Source organism: Atta colombica, unplaced genomic scaffold (genome assembly GCF_001594045.1).
Source record: "Atta colombica isolate Treedump-2 unplaced genomic scaffold, Acol1.0 scaffold136, whole genome shotgun sequence".
Lineage (NCBI taxonomy): Eukaryota > Metazoa > Arthropoda > Insecta > Hymenoptera > Formicidae > Atta > Atta colombica.
The window spans coordinates 10912-35443 of record NW_017259224.1 but is presented as its reverse complement, the minus strand read 5'-3'; the positions used below and the strand labels follow the sequence as shown (position 1 = coordinate 35443).

At 35.8% G+C, this 24532-nt stretch overlaps 2 protein-coding genes across 3 annotated transcripts in view; one reads left to right on the top strand and one right to left on the bottom strand.

Annotated features, from left to right (window-relative positions):
• Positions 1 to 19919, bottom strand: part of LOC108684608 (neurogenic protein mastermind) — a 197459-nt gene extending 177540 nt beyond the window's left edge. The window contains exon 1 of the mRNA XM_018189019.1: positions 17131 to 19919. Coding sequence (XP_018044508.1) covers positions 17131 to 17649 — 519 coding nt within the window. The 5' untranslated portion in view covers positions 17650 to 19919. The remainder of the gene's footprint in view (positions 1 to 17130) is intronic.
• Positions 17289 to 24305, top strand: LOC108684609 (elongator complex protein 4). 2 transcript variants are annotated; one of them, XM_018189023.1, is made up of 5 exons: positions 17289 to 17362; positions 21804 to 21993; positions 23189 to 23826; positions 23890 to 24102; positions 24192 to 24305. In XM_018189023.1, the coding sequence occupies exons 2-5, from the start codon at positions 21837 to 21839 to the stop codon at positions 24303 to 24305; spliced, it is 1122 nt and encodes a 373-aa protein (XP_018044512.1). In that variant the 5' UTR covers positions 17289 to 17362; positions 21804 to 21836. The 2 variants fall into 2 exon arrangements, with proteins under 2 accessions (XP_018044512.1, XP_018044511.1); XM_018189022.1 differs by lacking the exon at positions 17289 to 17362 and adding an exon at positions 20338 to 20734.
• Positions 24306 to 24532: the final 227 nt, after the last annotated feature.

The window sequence follows — 24532 nt, the reverse complement described above, 5'->3', positions numbered from 1 at the left end:
ATATATATATAATTATTAAAATCGATGTGATATATTAAAATTATATTAGCTCAGTTATTTTATACATATATTCATTTAATATTAATATGTTCCATTTATGTGATTCTGATTAAAAAATTTATTTTTCTCATAAAAAAACTCCAATAAAATCCCAAAAAACTCACATTTTGGGTTTTTTTTAAGCGGATAAAATTCCAAAAAATTCCCTAGGTTTTTTGGAGAGTTGGCAAAAATAATACCAACCCTAGCACCTAATTAATCATTTTTTTCAATTTATTATTTTTTTGAATGTGAAAGCTCTATCAATTTTTGTTTTTAATTATTATTTACATCAGTTATATACAAATCAAAATAGTTAAAATTGTTCAAAAATGTTTATAAAACGGAACTTTGATAATAACTTATTCGTATAGAACTCGAACGGAACATGTCAGAACTATTGTCAAAAATGCTCAAAATTATCGGGTCGACACGTTTCCGTAGAGTTCGAATATTCTAACCTGTGTAAAAAATTATTAATTGTTGAAATTTAGTCCTGAAATGTCATATAATAATTATCTAGCTTAAAAAAAAAACACTTGTAATATTCGATGACACATCTGGTACTCTAGAGGCTGTTATGTCGTGCTGCAAACGTGAAGTTAATAAAAAGCGTTTCTTTATTTTTGATTGTTTGATATTAAAAATGCAGAACATTTTTGTTATTTTTGAAAGAACAATAAAAAGTGTTACCGGAACAATCATTATTTTTTTTAAATTAATAAAATGCCAACTTCACAGACACCGTTAAATTAAATATTAATATTTTAATAACAAGTTGGAACATAAAGCTTATATATTGATACATCTCTTGCGTACGAATTCTTATTACGCTGCTCGTCCGCAGAGAGAGGAGAAAGTTTCCCGTGCGAGTCACGCAAAAGCGCGGGGGAATCGCCGAAGACGACGGATGTGCAACGCATGAATGTTATGCAATATCCGTTTTACTAAAGTCCTCGATTGTAAAAAGAAAGGAAACCGCGGGGACTGTGATTATATTGCCGTTGCGCGCCGAAATAAGGGGATTACTCATTAAACCGGCGATTTTCATGCCAGTAGTAATAAGCGTAACAATTTCATACCAAGTAGCCTGGTTTCGATTCTATACGACAATAGGGGGTGTGTACGCGAGCGAAAAACGTTTGCATGCGAGGATCGTAACGAATTATTCCGACATGTGCATTTCTATTGTGTTCGCACACGCGACCCCGATTCTTTTTCTTCTAAAAAGTGATGGCGATCTTTTACCGGTGGACTCTAATTTCTCAGAAAAAGGAAACTTGCAGTCTAAGAGTCTAAATACCATACACTTCTATAGTAATGTTCAACAAAATATTGAACGTTATATGTATATGTATCATTAGCTAAAGAGTTTTTCATGTCGAAAATTAGATGTAGAATGTTAGATAAATGAATAAAGACGGAAAAATATTATTTATTATCTATATCATTTGTTAGACAAAATTGATATGTGCGAATCGATCGTTCTGAGAAGTGATATGTCGCGAATCGATATAACGTCTAAATTATTTCTTCAAATGTATTATTCGTATAGCTACGCGCAAAATAACGAATCTCATTTATATCTAATGTTACATATTCTAATGTTAGCTTTGTAATTCGTGTTGTTTCTCGATTTGCGTGCGAAATTATTAATATCTGCCGAATGTTCGCGAGTAAACATGAATCAAGCTGTGTACAGATCAATAACAATCTGCACTTCGCACTAGTATCTAGCTCAAATTAAATTTTGATTGATATAATCTACAAATTATCGCATGCCAATATTATTGAATCTTTCATCGCGTTTTATGATTATACAAGATGTTTCCTGAAATCTTGTAAAAAAATTTCCTGAAAATTTCCTGGCTTTTCCAGATATTCTTATTTAAAATTCCATTAACATTTTTAATACAATTTTAAAATGCATTGAAGTGCAATGAGTGAAATAAACAAAATGTATATTACAAATTAGTACAAAAAGAAAAGGTTTCCACGAATATCTATTATTTTCTACAGTTGAAGCCTATATTTAACAATAAAAGGAAATTTCACTAAAATATACATAGCAACGGTGAGCTAATTTATGAAGTATTGTCTTCTATTTTCACCCCGATTTTTTTTTGTAAAAATATGCGAGACACACAAAAATGTATATAAATATATATAGGCGAATGTATATACTTGCGACTGTCAACATTTCTTTGTATTATCAAAAAAGTAAATCAAAGAAATAATGTTTTCAGAAAGATAGACATCACTTAAATTTAAAAGTATTTAAAATTTAAAAATTTATTTAATAAATTTATTTCATGAAAATCCCTGTTTTTTTTTCCAAGGATAAAAAAGAAATTCCATGTTTTCTAGGTTTTCCTAGATTATTTATGTTTTATTATTATGTGAGTATCCAATGATTCTATTATTTGTAATAATTTGAAAAAAGCAATTTGTGAAAATTGCACTTTGAACTATCTTGAGAAAAGAAAGCCTTTAATTATCAACTGACAATAAGTCCTGAAAAAAATTGCTTATTTTCAAAATATCTCTCGAGATAATAATTAATACGCAATTAATTTCTTCCACATTAAATAAGAGTACTCACAAGTTAAATGTCAAAGTACTGTTACATACAGAAATAATTCGTTGTGCTTATTTTTATAGATGTTACATATGTAAGATTCGCGATTATATACGATAAAAAGCTGAGGAATATATTCAGGACAATTACATTACTATTCCGATGGTATCCCCTATAATGGCGATACTCTTCCTTTCTCTCTTTGATTTTGTCAAGAGAACCCTGCACAGATATATAACAAAGAACTCACGCTGGGCAACCTGAATTTGAGGCTGCATTGTCTACACCGGTGTGCTCAATTTTTTCCAACGTAGAATAGACATTGTCGAGAAATCCTAAACTTCTAAACTAGCTTCTAAACTGTCGGATGAATCATTATGTAAACAACCACGATTCTTTTTTCAAACTAGATTTCATTAAACATGTATAGAATGTCCTATATGCATTCCGTCACTTCACATTTAATATCTTTTTCAAACCAAGCTTTCTCTGATATAAATATGTCAAACCGTAAATCAGTTATTGTATTTCGAATTTAGCTAATGGAATTTTAATCAAAGTCTCGATTATTTAGACATTCAAATCATCGAGTATTTCAAACCTACATGCACACAGATTTTCACCGGGGAAAGATTCACAGTAGATAGCTCACGTCTCGTGTATTTTTGCCCGAATCCAGTTTCACGATTGTCGGGGAAATAATGGTTTCCAATTAGAGTTAAATGTTCGCGCGATGTATACGCCGACACGGTCATCAACGCCACTGCATTACCTCCGGTATCCGTAACTTCATCTAGACGCATAACGCGTTTCATCATCTCTCGTCGCGTGATGAATTCCGTATTTTTTCTTTTGCCGTTAAAACGCACGTCGCCAGGCACGAGTAATGAAAGTCGCGGGATAGAACGCGCCGCACCTGGCGCGGTAAATCGTTACATGTCGGCAGTAGCGCGCACAGCGAGATCCTTTATTGCGGAACATTTATTTTCTTCATGTATGATCACGGTTAGTGGATTCGCGCTCTCCCATCTACAATGACCATAATTATTATTTGTCTCGCGTGCGAGAGAGATCCTTGTACAAACGAATCCCCCACCTCTCTCTAGGAGCATCTCGGATACGATTAGGATTCAATGATGGAGTAATGATAAAATGAGTCGATTTTATAAGGGAGACGAGCCTCAACTCTTTGCCGAGAGATATCGTATTCATATAGTCGTGCGGATCATCCAACGTGTACGTGACCGGCCAGATTAAGCTTGTCGCTCATTACGGGCGCTCTCGAGAGCTATGTGAGCAGCCGAGAAGAGATATCAGTAGAATACAGAATCCGAAAGACACTGTAAAATTCACGTCCATACAAGTTCTCGCATAGGCTCGGTCCGTATAAAAATCTCATTACATTATATATGCATACTTGTCATATCATACAGCGCATTATGTAAAATACAAGGAACCTCGTGGCGCGCAGACGATATAGGAACCGATCTCTTTTATCCCAATACTATAACGACGCCATAAGAAAGGCGCATCGTAAACGAACCGTTAAATGCCGAACAGCAAAAATCGAGCGATGTCCGAGCGGACAGCATCGTGAGATCTGAAAAGTCTCAAGGTCGCAAGGAAAGGGATCGCCCGAAGCACGTTCGGCGGTATGCGTCATACGTCCGGAATGTAACACCCTCCATCTTGTCCGAGTGCAGCCGTAAAGGGGCAAACGTCTTGGTGGGCATTATGGTTCGAACGGCCGACGCGACGCACGAACGTGCCGCCCAGAGATCGAGCAAGTCGACGCGTGTCTGGCCGTGTTTAGCGCGTTGTTCTCTGTAGAGAGACGTAAGCACATTTTAAGGGTCCTCTATATAGAAGTCGTAGATGATCGTGGAGTCTTAAATCGTAGGAAATCAACCAATCACAATCAAATATAAGGAGAATACCCGATTAGAATTGATCAGTTTCTTACGATTTAAGACTCCACGACCATCTACGACTTTTATGTAGAGGACTCTTAAGGGGCTCCGACAGTCCCTGGTCTGCGCATCGTTGCCGGAGGTTTGCTCCCGTGTTTATTACGTGCCAGAGAGATCACCTAGCCGAAAGACAGAGAGAAAGAGAAAGATTCGTCCCTCGCACGCGACGATCAAACGGTCGCATGTGTACAAGCGAAGAGAAGCCCGAACCCACCTACGCACGCATTATACGAGTGTGCTCGTTTTCGAGATCTCGCCAATGACCTACGAATGTCCGCGAGACGAACGTTTCTCGGAACAGCGGATGCATTTCGAGGCTTTTGTGTTGCATTGCGTCTTGGTCACGGCTGAGAAACACCGGTGAAAGGTCTCGAAGATGGTCCCATTCATTTTTTTAAAATCATAATTCTTTATCGATTTTCAATTCATTGGTATTCGTTGGATCGTCGATAAAGATAAACAGAGGATAAATATATGACTTTATTTTATATTTATCTTAAATATGCATTTCCAAGTTTCTGTATAGGATACGCAATATTATAAACAATCTCCTATATTTTTGGCAGGGCAAAATCGATTGCAAAATAGAAAGAACATGTAAATCATAAAAGAGGACAATGAAAATTCTAATATCAGATATAATATTGAAATGTCAGAAACATCTCACGCGAGTAATTATATTAAAAAAAAAAAATAAAAAAAAACCCTCTCGAGTAATGTAGATTTTATACAGCAGTTGGTGAAATAATTCACTCCTATATAATGCCTCTTTAAATAAATCTACAATTTATTCGCAATGAAGAGAGAGCAACTATCGTATTCCCTCCCTGGCGAGAAAGCTGCACGCAGATAGCTAAGGTGTGCGTTTCGAAAGATGGGGGGTACACAGGACCGACTGTACAGCGTACGTGATTATGATCGCGCTCGCGATTCACTCATAAACTTAATCAAGCCGAAGCGAAATCGCACTTCGACTCGTTCGAGAGGCGCGCTCGGCATGTCCGGCGGAACTGCTTGGGTGGTCGGAACACAACCACGAATTCCAGTCTCCGACGTTCCAAGAAGGTTCATTACATATCTCGTCGCGTAACGTCGTATCGGCATATCCCGGATCCCGCAGGATGCGCGTCAGAGGAACACGCTTGCACTTATTAAACAGAGAACAAACAAAAAAGATCGCGAAAATGTCTTTCGTGACATGTAATCTCGCTATTTCGCACTTTAATTCATTTATATCTAATTTAATTTGAGATATAATTAGGCTACCATCCAATGAGCGCTCAGCGATTTTTTAATATTGATTAAGACTCCTCCTAGATTAAGTCAAAGATGGCAATTATTTGCGTTATTCTTGTTAATATTTAAATCTCTAATTTCCCATATAGGGAATTCACTAGCAGTTACAACGAAATCAACGCTTAACCAACGTTATGACTGATAGCAAAGGTTCTGTTAGCCACTACTGGGCCATCACTGGCAAATGACTGGCTAAAATAACTGGGCCAGTATCATCTCTTAGTAGTAGGTCCAAGTCATCATTCAGTACTTAGCTAGTACTCGGTCAATAGTTTACCAGTACTGCGTCGATTGTAATATCCTATAGGTTCATGTATACTGTTGTCTATACATATAACAGGGTGCCTTCCAACAAACGACTCAGTACAACACAATGATCATTTCATCCCTATTTAATATTAGCGATCAACAAGGGTGTAAATGATGCACTGTGTCACGTGTCATGTGTGTCTCTTATTGAAAGGCACTATATTATCAGAATATATGGATTTAATATATATATATATATATATTAAATATATATATATATATATATATAGTAATAAAAAATAATTGCATCAATATCTTATATTAATTATCGTGATAACGTTATCTTTCGCCCAAGCGCAACAATGAGCAAACCGTCATGATGAATTCGACGCGCATTATATTCCAATCTACGGTGTTGTAATATTTGAAATATGGATTGATATTTCTCCTTGGCAATAGGTGACGTTCAAAGACAGTAATAGCAGCATTATTATAGCACTTAAAGTGGCCATTATCGACAAATTACAGTTTAAGAATAATTACACTTCAACTAAGACTTTGTGAGATTTTATCAACATTGTGAACACATACATTCTATATTAGGTATTTTCGATGGCGTATCGATGCTGATAATAACACTGATAATGCTACAAAATACTGCTTTAGCGTAGTTTTATCTGTCGATATGCGGTAATTCGCATGTTACTCAACCACTTCGCCAAAGTGAACTTTTGTGTTTGTGTGCGTGTGTGCGTTTGTGTCTGAATATAATTTGTGTCTTCTGGAAGCGCTTCCTCGAACATTATTGACAACCTTGCGCGCATATACAATTCTGATTATCGCGCAAACATCGGTGTTGGCCGATATAGCCTTGAAATTCTGCGAATCGAATACAAGGCAATCTGCATTTCACAAAGATAACGCTTCAGCGAGTCGCTGATGGCGTTGTAATTTTATCGAACTTTACAAAGTGAAACTGTTATCACGCCTATTGATAAAAGTAGTTATTACACAAAAATTACTTCACATAATTATTATAATATTTAAAGATATTACATAGTAGAGAATGATAAATAAAGAAAAGAAACTAATTTTCGATACAAATTAACATATTTATTTATAAATCGGTTATTATAACGCCACGTACCATTCTTTCGATGGATCATGTTCTTTCATCTTATCAAATATATTCATTACAAAGAATATTAATTTCATTAGATATCATAATATTGTTGATACACAGTTAAAAATAAATATTATACCATCTCTGATAATAAATATTTTAAAGCCATATTTTTTTGTAATATTTTAAAACAAATAGTCTAATACAAAAATATCGAGACTATATATAATAGTTTTTGAATGGGAAGAGTATAATAAAAATTACGAGGCCAGAATTTTGCGCGCTCAAGGATGTCTAGATGTTCAGATGAAGAGAAGACGATGATTTTGATTGACACATTATCCTCAAGCTCATCTTCTTTTCATTTCAAGCTTAATTGCTTTAAGATAGCGGATTAACTAAGTGTTGATCTATTAAGTTCCATAACTTGTAAAATACGTAATGAAAAAAAATGAGCAACTTTTGTCTGAAATATTGTTGTCTTAAACTTAAGGATTTTGAGATATAAGATTGTGATTAAAATGGACCCTTATAAGAAATATTGTATAAAAAAATTCAGTCTTAGCTTTCTGAAATTTGAAATAACATTATAAATTATCTGGATTTAGATATTAGATATAATAAATGCGTATCACTTCTTATTCCACATTTAGATATTTTATTTAAATGTGGAATAAGAAGTGACACGCATTTATTATATCTAATATCAAGGAGAGAGGATAAAAGAAGAGAATGTAGCTTTTGCATCGAAATTCTTGTATAACGCATTTATGCGTGCGAAAATCAAATATAGAAATGCAACGGCGAACAAGTTTCTGAAACCGTTACGATAAAATTCGATCGTTATCAGTCCTTATGCTCGTTCTGAACATGAATGGCATTCCACGAAATTCCGTTCGTCATCGCTAGTTTAAAGTCGGATCCGGACAAACAAACAACGTGAACCAGCGCGAATGACGGACTTACTTCAATGAATGTGGATGTGATGGCGCTGCAAACACAAACGCTCAAACTTGCATCGATGAATATGTTTCGTTTCTTATCAGCATATTAAAAGAAAGAGTTCGTTAAGTTTATCCATGTTTATTGTAAATGCTCATTCTTGCTTGATATGGATTCGGTGCTTCCTTAGTGCAGTGATTCAGTGAGAACCACTGCTGTGGACGATTCGGTTAATCGACAGTGCTCACGCGCGATGCAAATCGTCATGCATACGGAAAGTCTTAGTGTCGTCAGATACCACTACCTCCGGTATCTTCTGTCTTTTTCGTCATAGTCGTATCGCGTCCAAGGTTGAACGGTACCGATTTGACGGAGGCGCGCAGGCCTCGTGAGCGAACGCGCTTGTAGGTGGAATGAAAGTCCGACTGGCCTCGTTTTGTTTTCTTCGTCGCCCCGAAACGTCTTTCCCTTTCATTTTATGCTTATCGATCATATTAAATCTACAATATCTTTTTAAAAGAAAAAATTGAAAAAATTGTAACTTTAAAATTCTATTTTTTTTTAACCTAAGTAAGATCATTTCATTCTTCTCTATATTTAAATTATTAAAACTGTTGCAGCATGCTCGAATAATATTTGCATTTTTTTTCAATTTGATATTCAAATTACACGCGATTTAAACATTACAAATATGTACATAAACAATCATCTCTCAAAAATCAATTGTTGAATTGTGAAAAGAACTCGAATTGTAAGTGTCTCAAGATAGATGTTATCAGTGTTTCTCAGTTGAATCGCGATTGCAAATATAAGTTAACGTTATTAGATTGAGAGAGTCTCAAAATCCATTTATTAAACCGTGTCGCGTCTCAAAATTGGTTCAGTCAATTTCTCCAGCAGAAATGCGACGATAAACACGGGTCTAAAAAGGTTGGGTCCGCCTAGCTTTTAGCAGTCGTACTGCTAAACAATCCCAACAAAACTGTGAAATGTCGTGCAACAAATTCGATTGTTACGGGCTGACACTACGAAGACGAGTAATCGAGACGTCTAATATCTCAGATCTATACGGTGTCCTAAATTGTCGGTGGGCGTTCAACTAATGGGTCATAATGAGAGTTGTCGGGCCAGCATAATGACCATGCTGAAACGAATGTTGAGTTCTCTCGATCGGTTCGAAAGGAAACACTCTCGATGGAAAAAGGATATGCGCGCGCATACAACAAACGGCTAGCAAAAATTCTTTGGTCCTAACAAATTGCTATCCACTTGGTCGGTTAAGATCTTTTGCGACCATTTCGCGTAATATTAGAGACGCACGAGACGTGACTGTTTGTGGTCGTTTTCGTCCGACCGAAAAGTATAACTAAAATACCGCAATCTCTCTTATTTCCTGCAGTTTCTTTCTTTCTTTTATTCGACAACAATTAAATTCGACGAATACAATAGCATAGCACAGGAATGGTTCACGTAATTCTTTTCGCTTATTCTTATTCTAACTGAAATATTAAAAACAAATCCAAAGAACAATTATGTGTCCCTAAATTAATCTCTAAATATTGTTCAAAAGTTTAATATAATAATTACACTATTATATTATTAATAATACGCAATATTAAACATATTGCATGTTCAGTATACGCGAAAATATTTACGTAAAATATAGAAATATGAATACATCATATTAGGAAAATTAAAGGAATTTAAGAAAAGACTACAAGATTTTTAGTTAGACGATAATAAATACAAGAAATATTTTTTGTTAAAAATAAAATAATAACAATAAAGAACTATAAGCCAAATTGGGTTGTAGTGTTACATAATTGTGTACGAATCATTATAAAATAAAATAGAAAGCTTTAATCAAGCTATCTTTGGTGCACATTTCCAATTGATTAAAACAATAACGAAATTTACACAATTATGAGTCCGGTTAATATAAAATGTCAAAACTGCTTTTTTAAGTGTGATTTAGATTAAACGAACGAGCAATATAAATAAACTTGCTTCAATAATGAACTGTACAATACGACTATAAAAAATGAATAAATTGATTTTATAAAACTAACATTATAAATTAATCCTTCGCCAGTTAAGTTGATTTTGAAGACAAGGGATATTCCGATTATGAATTGTAACTGATAAATTTAAATTTAAATTTAAAAAATAAACAAATATAATCCAATTTTTTATAAAATAAAAAAATCGCTATTAAAGCTTCCATAAGTAAAAATTTTTTTTCGATTCTTTTACAGTCTGGAACAATAGTATTAAAAATTGCATTGAAACTCAATGATCCAGATTCGCTGAGAGAAGGTACGAAATTCTACATAGCCAACAAATGCAACAAAGGATTAATTTTTGTAATTCAAGACTTTTATGTAATTTTGTTTTCTACATTCAATGAGGTAGAATACGATATTCTGTAATAAAATGTATTGTGAAATTATCAATTGCCAGAATTGAGCATTTATATTCAAAACAGAAATCGCTCAAAACAACAGTGTTTCATCCGTTAGGGCGAGTGCCACTGCGACTGATCTCGTCGATTTCGTTTGTCGCTGAGCAAGTGACTCACTCCCGAGGTAGAATAAGAATGAACGCGAACAAATAACCTCAAGCTTCTCTCGTGCAATACCGCACCGATCGCTTGCTCGCTCGATCGTGTTTCGCGCGCCGCTGATTGAGCACCGCTGGCGATCTAGTCGGAATGACATCCTTGTCGCGAGCCGTGACTCTGACATCCGACACGTGTCATTCACGACTTTGAATACGGACGAGTCACGAGTAAATGACAAATCAATTTCGTGTGGATCCGCATGTTAAGAATTTATTTCATATCTTGAGACATGTGTAAAACCAATGTTTCTTTGCGACATCATAATAAGAGAGATTTAATGATTATCAAATTAAAAAGGATTTTTCTTTTCTATAACATTGCAAGAAATATTAAGATTTTAATAATTACCAGAAACAATTTCATTTATACTCAACATGAGAATCACGAGATATTAACTAGAGCAGTGGTGCAAATTATCTTCTGCTCATGTGACTGAAATAACTCAAGTGTTATTCAAGTTTGATAAACTTTAAGTATGAACGTACTAGAACGCATGGACAATTTTCTTGATATTTTCTAAATATCTAATGTATTTCATAACAATTTTATTATTCGAATTTTAATAAAATTAACATTAATAATTCGATGAAATTTTGTTGGAGTGAATTCACAGTATATTATACAGATAACAGTTTAGATTAAAATAATATAGATAGAAAGCGTATTCGCATCCGGTTATATAAATGATAATTCTGCAATAATAAATTATGCATGTTCCTTTTCTATTCCCACGTGAATAACAATGTTATTACTTCACGTAGCCATCTGTATTTTGTATTATTTTCTACAATATTATAAAATAGAGTTAGAGACTATTACTTGAGAAATTTTTTCAAAGAGTGATATTGACTTGTGTTAATAAAATTTAACTTAATAAAATGTCTTTACGAAATTATTGATATTTCGAATTTTTTACTCATTCAAAATAGACCAAATTTTATAATTCTTCATTATCATATTATCGCAGAATCATATTTAATGGATACTCTATCCCTAAAAATTTCAACAGTCGATCTACAATATATGTTGCATAAATCGTTCTCCAAGATTTGACAAATATATTGAGAGCACGCGGGTCGAGCGAGAATGCCGAAAGGAAGGAGCGGCTCGCGTTCAGGATCTGGTTCACCGCTTTGGTTAGCTCCTCGGCGGAAATCGCGATTCCCACAGCTTTCCCCCGCCATTCGTGGTGGCCCGACGTTCACGCGCACCATTGTTCGTGGCGCGCCGACACTACGATTATGAATGAGTGGAACGCGGGGCACGCAGCTCCACGCACTGCGACCTGGACACGTGCGCGTACGCGAGGTAGCTTTGAAACCAGAGAGAGAGAGAGAGAGAGAGAGAGAGAGAGAGAGAGAGAGAGAGAGAGAGAGAGAGAGAGAGGATGAAACTGCGCGAGTACGCGTGATTATCGGCGATCCTGTTACATCGTGTCGAGTAATGTTTCCTGTCGATTCCCTCCCACCTCTCGCGTCCAACTCCACCGTTTCACGTTGGTGATAATGCGTTATCAATCGGACGATATCACGAGAACGGAGTACGAAGCTGCTTGGCACGGGTGACTTTGTTCCTTGGCGAAATGATTAATCTCAGATACGTTAATCTTATATACCTGAATTAGACTTGTAAACATTGTGACTACAGATAGCGAACAAAGAAAATAATTCTCTACTCGTAATACTTGGTAATACGTGTACAAGTATATTCTATTCGTGAATAAGAAAATTATTATTTCTTAGATTTTTTTTTTATAACAATATGTTTTTTTTTAATTGCTGAAATATCACAAAACGCATGAAAAATTTGACGATGACTGGTGAAATTAATAGAAACGTTAAGGAAATTGTGTTCTTTATCTACACAAAGTAATCGATACGTTCGTCTCTTTAGAATCGTATAAAATCGTATAGAGCTAATTTCCTTCTCTTCATTAATGAAAGCAAATACATACAATAGGTACATCGACAAAAATATGAAATCTCGCAAGCTATGTACTTTAACTTCCGGTATCAAATTCATTGATAAATGTTCTCGCGATCTCTTCGTCATTTTATATATCAACCAGTCTTTCCTTTACGAACATGCGAATTAATTATACCAACTTAGCAACAGTTTCGTATGACGCGAGTGTGTTACCTATCACCTTTATTGCTGACGGTGATTCGTAGGACGGGTGTGCATACGTCACGTTACACATACAGTACACCGATGACCCAACGTCATCCGCTGCGGGGAAGTTGTTATCGTTCATCTTTGCGCCGCACGCGACATTTATAAAGCGCGCCCCCACGGTGACGCGTTTGCATTTACGTATTACTTAATATCACATGCCCGTACATGCTGTTGACAACGTAATAATTATGGCAAACGAAAGAGCGCGTTTTGTCATATTTGAATAGCCAATTGCTTTCAACAAATCCAAGTGAAATTTTAAAGCAATCCCAATTATCGATGATCGATTCGATAAACTGTATTCTCAAAGAGTAATAAATACTATAGTACATTGATTCATACCTATGTGAATTAATTACATCGCATGTTTTCTGAATAATTTTATGTTTCAATATGTTTACTGAGCAATATTTTTCATATTAATAATGTTTGTTTTGAAACTATTATGTTCGACAATATTTTTAGCGGACACTTTTTGGAAACGTTTCTTAATTAGAATATTATTTAATCTCTTCATTTTTTTATAAAATAATTATAATAATTATAAAATATTTTGCATTTCCTAAAACTAAATGTATACTCTGGACTAAATTACGTCGCAAAAATGTGCGTCAATGCATCTTGGGTCATCTATTATAATTTGTTATTTTCATAATTTTCATAATTTGTTTTAGAAGATAAATATTTGTGTAGGATATATGAATGTGTGAAAAGGTAAACTCTATGTAAACATTTTGAGCGGGACGTTCATAACAATGACGTTATGCGTAACAAGGGCGATCGTAAGAACGCCTCTGCATTGACGTAAAGCCAAGGTTAACGCAGGGACGTCTCGAATCGAACGCCTACAGGAAACTAGCATGACCTATGACCTTAACGATCCATACGTCCACCTGTTCCATCTTGATTTTAACGCCATATTAAATTCATCGATTTAGTCGACAAACGTAGTAAAAACACGATTAATACGATTAAACAAAAAAATTCTAAAGTCTCTTTTATTCGATTCCTATCAAAGCATAAACAAGTTTTTTTTAGTTTATACGCTTGCACGATCAAATAGCAATCAGCTTACTTTAGAAAGAGAAAGAGGGAGAAAGGGAGAGAGAGAGAGAGAGAGAAATAAAATTGTTTGAAAAAATTCATACTTCTACTTAGTAGTACTAGGATAGTAGTACTAGGACTTTTATTTGAATATGCTGCTAATACTTGCGAAAAATCTTACATATAAATTAATGTCTATCAAATAGATACAGATATTTGTAACAACTCAATAAACATAAATTTTTTAATACCTCTTTATTACTATTTTATTATCTTATTTGCAATTTTATTTCTTTAATCAAGTTATAAAAACAGTAATTATGTGAACTTAAATTTCTAATTAGTACAGACATAGGAAAAAGATTAAATTAAAAAAAAAAAACAAAACGTATCTTCAATGTTGTTTTGTTGTTCCATCATTAAGTTAGTTGTATCATGTTTTTCCAGAAAAATTATTTTAAATATCACGATACTATATCTTTCCGATATTATTTAACATTTTGATTAAATCTGATTTCGACTGATCCCATCCTTAACCGAAAAATACTCTTAGAATTACCTATGTCAAGTTTAAATTAATTACTCTAAAAATACCCTAATTTTGAGTTTATTGTGCTTATTATTTAAGTTAAATAAACTTCATCAGAAATGTGGCGGTGCTAGCTCGCGTATAAGAGTAAGGTACATTAAAACAATTAATTACTGGGCTAGTTTAGGTTTTAAAATGTTTCTAGAATTAATTGCTCTAAAAATATTCTGATTCTAAATTCATTTTTAAGTTGAAAAAAAAAAAACCTTACCAGAAGTGTAGTGGTGCTTACATTATAAAAGAATAAGATATATTAAAAATTATAAAACAATTAATTGCTGGGTTAGTTTAGATCTTAATGTTTCTAGAAATAATTGTTCTAAGAATATTCCGATTATGAATTTATTAATATACATCATCCTCACTTTTAAAATTAATTTCCTGCGAATGGAAAAGAACAATTCAGGACTAGAGCAATAAATCAACACTTAATTATGGCATACTGGCGTACTTTTTTTTAATAGTAAAAGTATTAGCTTCACAGACATCTTAAAATTGATATCATGGTGTCTAAATTTGTTACTCTCGAAATATTCAAGTTTCGAATTCATACTTGTGAAATAACTAAGTGTAAATAGCAACGAAAAGCTTTTCAGCGTGCAATCAGTGCAAAAGTACCAGTATAAAAATTTATTGCTCGCTTAAAATTGGTATCAAAGTATTATTTGAATTTGTTGTTCTCGAAATATACACGTTTCAAATTTATTATTTACGAAATAAGTATAAGCATAATAAAAAACCTTTCAACGTGCATACAACGTGCAACGGCGATACAAGAGTGAAGTACTAGAAAAAAATGTGTTGCTCTCAGTATCCACAGATAATATGTCAGCTATCAATATTAAATCGAACTAACAAATTTTTTTCTAGTAATTTATTCTTGCAATTGCCTTCACGTTGAGACATTCTATATGTTTATTTTATACCAATTAATTCATGATATATTATTCTATGCATAAAAATATTCAAGTAACAAAAAATGAATAGTTTACGAGATATTTCATCGTAAAATATGCTAGAATAAAATTATATTATAACTTATTAAATTTTCGATATTTATATAGTATTTTAATCTTTTGTGTACGGAATAACTAGAAGAATTATTGTTATGTAAAAAAAAATCATATAATTCTATTATATATAAAAAATGATGATAACCTTTACTTTAAGGGGATTCTAAAATAATAAACAATAAATTGTTATACAAAAATTATATGGTTTAGTAAGTAATACAAATTTTATGATCTCCTTAAAAATTCAATTTTTTCAAAAATTTTTATCATTAGTTATTCTCTTTTAGACTATACAACTTTTATCTGCAACATGTAAATGTCATTTACAAAATATTCAAGGTAAGGACTTAGAGTGGAAGACGTGTGTTTATATATATATATGTGTATGTGTGTATGTATGTTTATATACATGTACATTCTTGCCTAAAGAATAATTAATTTTTTGTCAGATTAAAAATAGTTTTTAAAAGAAATTTCTACACTATTGACATTAAAAAATAAAAATCTTACGCAATTGCTTTAATCTGACTGATATAAACACGTTATTTACTAAAATAATTCAACTTCATAAATTAATACTGAATAACGTTAATAAATATAAAATTAAGATATTCAGCGTATAAAATTCAGATATTTAGCGAATATCTTATTATATCGATATAGATAGACTTCTTAATCCGTTTTACCGATCGAATAAGTTATATAAGAGATGCTTGTTTAATCAATTGCTTGTTTGTATCAATGATAAAATACGCAGCAACATATGTTCTTTTTCCAGAAACTTTCGAGACTGAATTTATCGCATGCAGACCAAAAATACAATCGATCAATTCTGCTTTCGTGATTCTAATGAACTAGGTTTATTCGTTTCTCCAATATGTTTGCATCGCAACTTATATCTTTCAAAAATTTAGCAAGAGAAACATGAAATTTGTGCAAAGTTTAGAAGGAGTACTATCAAAACTTTTCGTATACTGAACTTTATGCAACAGATATGCAATGATGAAGCGTTATCACATATGTTCGTCAATGTGACGCGCGTCTTTTGAAAAGGTAATATCGTTCTTGTGCGTTTGAAAATATTGAGCAAATTTTCGTAGAAAAAAAGAGTCATCCACATGTTATAACCTACTGAAGGATCGTAGCAAAATTTCGTGCGAGTATCTCGGGATTTTTTCCGGGCACAGGTAACATATATGAATATAGATATATCAGACATGTTCGTCGCGAAACGCGACGAGCGTCACTCACGCGCGTTTCCATCTCCAGGGCGAAAAGACCCAGAGGGGAAAGAAGGAAGGAAGGAAGGAAGGAGAAACGCCGACTTTGTAACAAGTTCGAATTCCCACAGCGGCGTAGGAACACCTACGCCTGCTCGATACGACGAAATCGAGCAGCAGAAAGCAACAGAAGAAGCAGCAGAAGAAGAAAAAGAAGAGAAGAAGTGAACGAAGAAGACAGCAAGAGAGTGAAAGAGATGAAAAAGTCTCACCATGTGAACGTTGGAGAGACCGATCGGATCGTTCTGCTTCTTGTCCGTCTTCTTGGCTTGCCGCTTGGCCTTGCTCTCGAGGAAGCGTTGCTTCAGCACCAAGGTGTCCTGTATGTTCTGCTCGCACAATCCGTTGAAACTCTGATCGAACCTGGGGATGCAGTCATTCTGTCTGCGCCGATAATTCTCGAGTCTTCGTCGCAGACGGTCTACGATCGCCTGCCTCTTCGGGGTGAGTACCTCACCCATACCGGGTGCTTGACCCATTTGCTGCTGTTGATGCTGTTGTTGTTGTTGTTGTTGTTGTTGCTGCTGCTGCTGCTGCTGCAGGTGCAATTGTTGTTGACTGGTAATGCCCAGCTGACCGGCGTTTAATTCGTGAATCGCAACCGCGGATTGGCCGAGGACGTTGCCGGCGTGCCCGTTCGGGCCCTGGCCCGCGCACACAGAGATGGTGCCAGGGGCGACGCCGGGGGGGCCTTGCGGGGGCTGTCGGGGCAGGAGCCCCCCGGCCTCCATACAGCCCCCTAAATCCACCGCAGGATAAGCCAGTTCTCAATGATTGCCACCAAGGTGGTCGATTGTAACGCGCGATGCCGACCGCGCGTCGTCCTCTACCATCGGCCTCACCGTTGTTTGCGTGACGCGCATCCTCCGCATCCACCCCACTGGCGTGCCGACGATTCCAATTGTACCTCCTGATTTCCGAGCGCAGGGGAGCATCTGGCCGCGCGATCTAGCGGTGTCACGCTCTCGCGGGGCTTGACCGCGGTCAAGATCGACACGTACAGTCCGCTTCACACGTTTCTCGCGAGAACGATATAACTCTGTATAAACTCTGGTTTCACCAAGACGGTAAGACTGTCTCTTCCTTTGTCTCTCGTAGGCATTTGTTGCGACGGATTCCACTGCTGTTACGCGAAACGAACGATTTCAATTCAATTCGGTGTTATTACGACCGGAGATTCCTCGCGCGCGCGCACGCACATATACGGCGCGGAGCGCGCCAACTTCAGAGTTAACGTAATGCGATGCCACCGGCGCGGCGCGCGCGGCATCGACACGACGGACTCGTCATCAATGAACACGGTCGCGTTTCGCCTTTTGTTTCCCGATCCACGTGACCGTGCGCGCGATAATGCGCGCGTCGTCGCACGGCCTGCTTTCTCTTTCTCTCTCCCTTCGATCTGCTCTTCCCAGTACAGATATCAAAACACCGCACGATTACAACGATTCCCGCACATTTCGTACGTGACTGCACGTTTACAATCACATTTATAGTTACATTTATACGTTCACAATTAATCCATAACACTTAGTAGATAGATTAGACTCACCGGGATGAAAACGTCCACAGTACCGATACGCGAGTAACGCGAGCGGAGCTCTCTGGCAACACGGGTCACGGGATTCGCGACTGTCACTCTCGCGAACGCGCGCAACGTAAGATTCGACAACGGTGGGACGGAAGGTTCGCCGCGCGCGACTAACTTGACGATAAGAGCCCGCTCGAGTCCTTTCTCTCGCGCACTCCTTCTCTCTCCATCTTACGAACGCGTGCTGTCCTCCTCGCTCTCTCTCTCATTCTCTCTCCGTCTCGCTCCGCCTCACGCTTCCTCGCGTTACTCTCGTCGCGGCGATGCCGAATGGAAGGGGGAACCGCGACACACACAAGCGACTTTCGCGGTTTCACAATCGGGTACCTCCTTCACCCGCGGTGGCCGTCTGCGCGGCACGAATCTCTCTCTCTCCTTCTCGATGAAAATATGTCCCCGAAAGAGATAGTTCGTACAACACCGTATATATCGAGTCTCTCCGCGATTGATTACGTTTAACGTGGAACGTCGTCGGTCAGAAGGAAACACACTGGGTGAACGTCGACGTGACGCTGGGTATTTACGGCGAATTTGCCCGGTGCGTCGCGAGCGCGCTGGACGTCACAACAGGTAGTTGAGCGAGGGCAGCGTGCTGCCGCTTGTCTGGAGAAAGAGAAGAAAAGAGAGCGGGTGGGAGCGAGAGGTCGTCAAACGGCACACCGGTGCGCGGAAGGGAGACGCCGGACGGATCGAGAGACCGAGATGGGAACGTCGGGAACACGCGTCGGCGATGCTCGGCGACGCTGGCGCGACGCGGCGCGGGGACGGAAGGCGTGCGCGCGAGTCAAGGAGAGAGAGGGGCGCGAGGAGTCGGTAGCCACGGTGGGAGAAAGGGAAGAGTGCTTTCAACGCTTGGCACGAGTTCCTCGGAGTTCCTCTTGCGCGCATTCGCCGGAGTATCCGAGTTCACCACTCACTCACGCGCGAGCGCGCGCGCACGACAACAAATTCGTTTCTTTCTCTCGGACAATTTAAAATCTTCTTTCCCGCGTGTCTTTCCTCTCGCACTTAAAGTCTCGCGTCTTTCTTGAAGTTATTGTAATTATCTCGACATCGCTCCGATTTTCGACATTTCGGAACGAAGATCGCCGCAAACACGCACGTCCGCAGAAGACACTTCGCGATTAAACGCGCGAACGATATGACGTTGGGTTAGTTGGGTCCGATCCGCGCGCAACTTCAACTCGATGCGCAACGCGACTGGACCGCGCGCGGCGCGCAGACGTTTGTTCACTGCGCCGACACTCCGGGACTCGACCCGGTTTGACCGTCGCGATGAATCACATGTCATCGAGCGTCGGCATCGAGCGCGTGTACGATCGTATTAAACAATTGCATAACCTCACTTTCCTTCGATTCGCGCATACATTCACGCACGCGCGCCCGCGCGCGCGCGCACGCATATGATATTACGATCGTCCTGTCCGCTCTGTCGCGCGCGGTGCGGCGACGCGAGAGACGATTCTTCTTTACTTTTCTCTCTCTCTCTCTCTCTCTCTCTTTCTCTCGCTCTGTTTCTCTCCGCTTCCTCGTCTCTCTCTGTCACATGGATGCTCGCGCGCGATCGCACCCGGCGACGAAACGTCAGGCGCTTAATCGGATCGGCTCCTAGCAAGCGCACGATCACGATACCATTAACTGAACTGCGCGTAGGACAGAACGGGACGAACATGCATCCCGTTCAAACGGCGAACCGTAATTACTGCCGCCGCGACGCGGCCGCGCTCCGGTGGCGACGCGAGAAACCGTCAGAAACCGTCGACCTCCGATCGGCTTCGTCCAACGTGGCGTCAACGTTCGGCGAACATCGGTACTACTATGGATACCACGAGTGCCACTACCGGTGCGTCGATCATGATGGGTATTAGCGTCTGGAACGATTCCTCGTGCTGATTCGTGCTGATTCGTGTTCCATTGTCGAAAACGGAACGTATATATGTTATAAGAAACTCGAAGAGACTCGTGGATGACTTTTCCGGACTATTTTCCACATTTATGACTTGCGATTAGTGAGTGCTACACCAACGAGGAGAGAAAGCACAGACCGGCATGCAACTAATTGTTTCTCGAACGTTCGTCCGTTCGTGTGAAGTACGACTCGAGTGAGACTACCAGGCGTAATCATTTTTAGGAAAGATCGAATATCGTAGAGAAAGAAACACTAACTTCTGTCGATCAAGGATTTTCAAAACCTTGTGCATGTGGCAAACGTGATAAGCTCAATTATGGTACTGCGCATTTTGATTGATGGATTTATTTCGATTTACTCCCTCCGAATTTTTGCCAGAATCAAATTTTGTCTTTATAAATGTATAAAAACATCGTAAAAAAAATTTTGGAATAGTCTGAATTAAAATTTAGACTGTTTTGAAAAATTAAAGTTAAAACAAGTATTTTGCGTAACAAAATGAGATTCAACATTAATTGCTTTTCATTTACATCAAAATCCAGATAATTCTAGATGATTCTCAATTGAATGTATGTACTTTCCTTTTTTAACACAAGTGAGATTTAACTGTGAGTTTTTATAATTTGCACAAACTCAAGATTGCGTGCTTTACAGAATCTTATTTACTCGTATCAAAAGTGAGGTTAGGTTGTAAACCTATATTGTTGTTATGCGATAATCGTAATCAAGCAAGAATAAATATGTAATGACGTAATTATCTGAATATAAAATACATAACTTTAGATTCGGTATCACTTGTGTGAAAATGGAAAGCGACTTATTGAAAGTAGCAGAAGCAAGTGATCGATATAAATGCAAAATTAAATTCTACGGATTCAAAAGTTTGTTTCTAAAATTTTACGGAAACAAGTTTGATGTAGGTTGACATATTAAGTTTATTATATAAAGTTTCTTATCATAAAATATCGATAAATAAAATTTATCTTAGACTTATTATTACATTTATTTTGAACATGTGCTTAATAAGTAGAAAAAATTTTAATAAGGTGTATTAAATATTTCCAATATGCACTGAGAAAAGATACTTTATTAGAAAAATTTATTTATAAGATGTAATGCTTATTTTTACTGAAATAAGTCTTTATTTAAATATGGCAAAGTAAATTTTATTCCCAGCAAATAAATTATTTATTTTATTTTTTACAGTTAATAAGATTTATTTCACAACAACATATTTCGTCATCAGTCTAATTTTTTTATACAATAAATATCAAAGAAGTCACTGTGACATTTACTTGCAAATATTTTACTTTTTATATAATTTAAATAAACTTGCACAAACAGTTGCAGATTGCAATATTCAAATACTCTTTAAAATTATATTTCAGATATCTACTGGATGGCTTTAGAAGGAAAAAACAATGGCTTTGGGTGGAACAAGACTTAAAACTAAATTTCCGATAATACCAGGCACGAAACCTTCGTTACGAAATTCACAGTTACTTATTTCAACAGGGATACCTTCTTTAGACAGTTCAATTGGCGGAGGTTTACCTATTGGCTCAATATTTTTAATTGGTATGTATATTTCTATACTTATGTTTCTTTAACTGGCAATAGGGCAATAGGCATATGAATTATTCAAGACTTGTTGAATATTGTAAGTTTTGGAGAATTACTCATACATCTTTTTTTGCAAGAATATAAAAAATCTAAAGCTGATGCTTTTTTATTACTTTAGTTTATGTGCTATATTGACTATATGTATTATATATACAGAATGATCTTTTGATTTTTTAATAGGCTTTGAATCAATAATTATCCAGCCTCCAAAGGATGTATCTTCTCTTCTTTTAAAGATTAAATATTAATAACGCTACACACATATACATACATACACTATCACTTATAATTATTCAATAGATATTTTGTACTTTACTCTGATTTTAAAAGCTAAGTAAGTTAGTGTCTCACTGTTGTTCACATAGATAAGATTTTATTAAAATTGTATCAAAATGATTGCTATTTTTGTTTTTGATTGTAATTGTAAGTTTAAATAATCTAAATTTCTATTTGTAATCTAAATTTAAATTATTAAGACAATGTTAACGAAACTTCATCTCTGACTATTCTTGAATTGATATTGAGTATTTTCTATTTTATTTTTCTGCTACAATCTATTATAATTATGAATAAAAATAATCCATAATTAACAATAGATTGTAATAGAACAATGAAACGATGAGAAATATTCAGTATAATATTGATTCAAGAATAGTTAAAGATAGTTCGATAAACGTTATCTAATAATTTGAATTTAGAATATATACAATTACAACTAATATACAACATAAATAACGCCAATTGTTCTAATAAAGTATTATTTGTGTTAATAAATATAGGAAAAAAAGAAAGAGATATTTACTTAACTTTCAAAATTGGAATAAAATATAAAATATCTGTCGTTCAAATAATTATAAATGGTAGTGTATGTATTCAACTCCTTTAGACCTAATTTTATGGAATTATGTTAAACATTTTCTTTTTTAAATTCAATTTATGCACACTTTAATAAGTAATTCATATTAAACAAATAATTTTTTTAATTTGACTATTTTTTCAACATATACATTACATTGTACATCAGATTTCAGATGATGTAGAATTAAATATTTTCAAGATAATATCTTTAAATTTGATATACATTACAATGTGTGCAGGGATTCTGAAGGAGTTTATTTGTGCATATGTTTAAAGAAATATTTCTTTTCAGAGGAGGACAAATATGGCTTCTATGCTAAAACTGTATTAAAATACTTTATGGCAGAAGGAATAGTCGTATCTCAACCTGTACTGATTGCGTCTCAAGATGTCCAATCTTCCCATCTTGTATCAGGATTGCCTGCAGTTATAGATAATTCAGAGGAGCATACGAAAACTACAAATAATGAAGATGAACCAATGAAAATAGCTTGGCGATATCAAAAAATGAAAGTAGTAGATTCAACTCCTATGGGAGGTCAAATATTCGGTCATTATTATGATCTTACAAAGCAGATGCAAAAGGATTTCTTAGAACATGCTGATATAAAACAATGGGAATTTAATGAGGAAATGACACTAAATGAAAATAGTAGTCATACATTTAAGAACGCTGCATATACTGACTTATTATGTACTGTAGAAAAAACTTTACGCGATGGACAATATTTTCTTTCTGAAACACCAGAACAGAAAACAAAGAAAATTTTAAGAATCGCAATTCATTCTCTGGGATCAAGATTATGGCTTAGTGACACAGAGAAATATTCTGATAGTGATCTGTTAAAATTCCTATATTGCTTCAGAGCACTTTTAAGGAATTCCTATGCAGTCGGCATAGTAACAATACCAGTTAATAATTTCAATAGCGTAAGTATCAAAAAATTATTTCCTTTACAACGATCAATCTTCTTACAGCTTATTATTTTCTAGAATTTCGCTATCGAAAGAATTGAACACATATCGGATATAGCAATTAGATTGGAATCGTTTGCGGGATCTGCAAAAGCACTTAATCCATTGTATAAGGAATATCATGGTTTGTTGCACATTAAAAAATTGTGTGCATTAAATGGTTTGTCACATGGCAATTCACAACACAGAGATTTAGCATTTAAATTACGCCGTAAAAAGTTTCTTATAGAAGTTAGTAGATTTTAATGTTTTGTTTTGTTTCTCAAATTAATATATTGTGCCATATAAATATTTATTTTATATTATTTATTTGTTTTTAGATTTTACATTTGCCACCCGAGTTTGAAGATACGTCTCAACGAGAGCAAGATGACACAGTAACATCCGGTATTGGATGCATGAGTGGATCTCATAAAAGCACACTTGATTTTTAGATTTATAAATTTTAAATTATTAAAAATTATTAAATATGATAACTTTAATGTAAATTTTTTATTAACAAAATTAAATATTTATTTTGTTAAATATTTATTTTGTTAAAAGTTTTTAATTATTAATCCTTCATACTCTTCATATATATTTGCCTTATCCTTCATAAGATATTCTAAATCTTCTCAAGATATATTAAAGATTGTGATTTCTTCTTAATAAAGTGTTAAAC

Excerpts from the sequence above, each read along its gene's own strand:
- LOC108684609 (XM_018189023.1), top strand. The coding sequence starts at position 21,837 with ATGGCTTTGGGTGGAACAAGACTTAAAACTAAATTTCCGATAATACCA. Across the intron at positions 21,994-23,188 it reads TGGCTCAATATTTTTAATTG|AGGAGGACAAATATGGCTTC; the intron begins GTATGTATATTT and ends ATTTCTTTTCAG. Across the intron at positions 23,827-23,889 it reads CAGTTAATAATTTCAATAGC|AATTTCGCTATCGAAAGAAT; the intron begins GTAAGTATCAAA and ends ATTATTTTCTAG.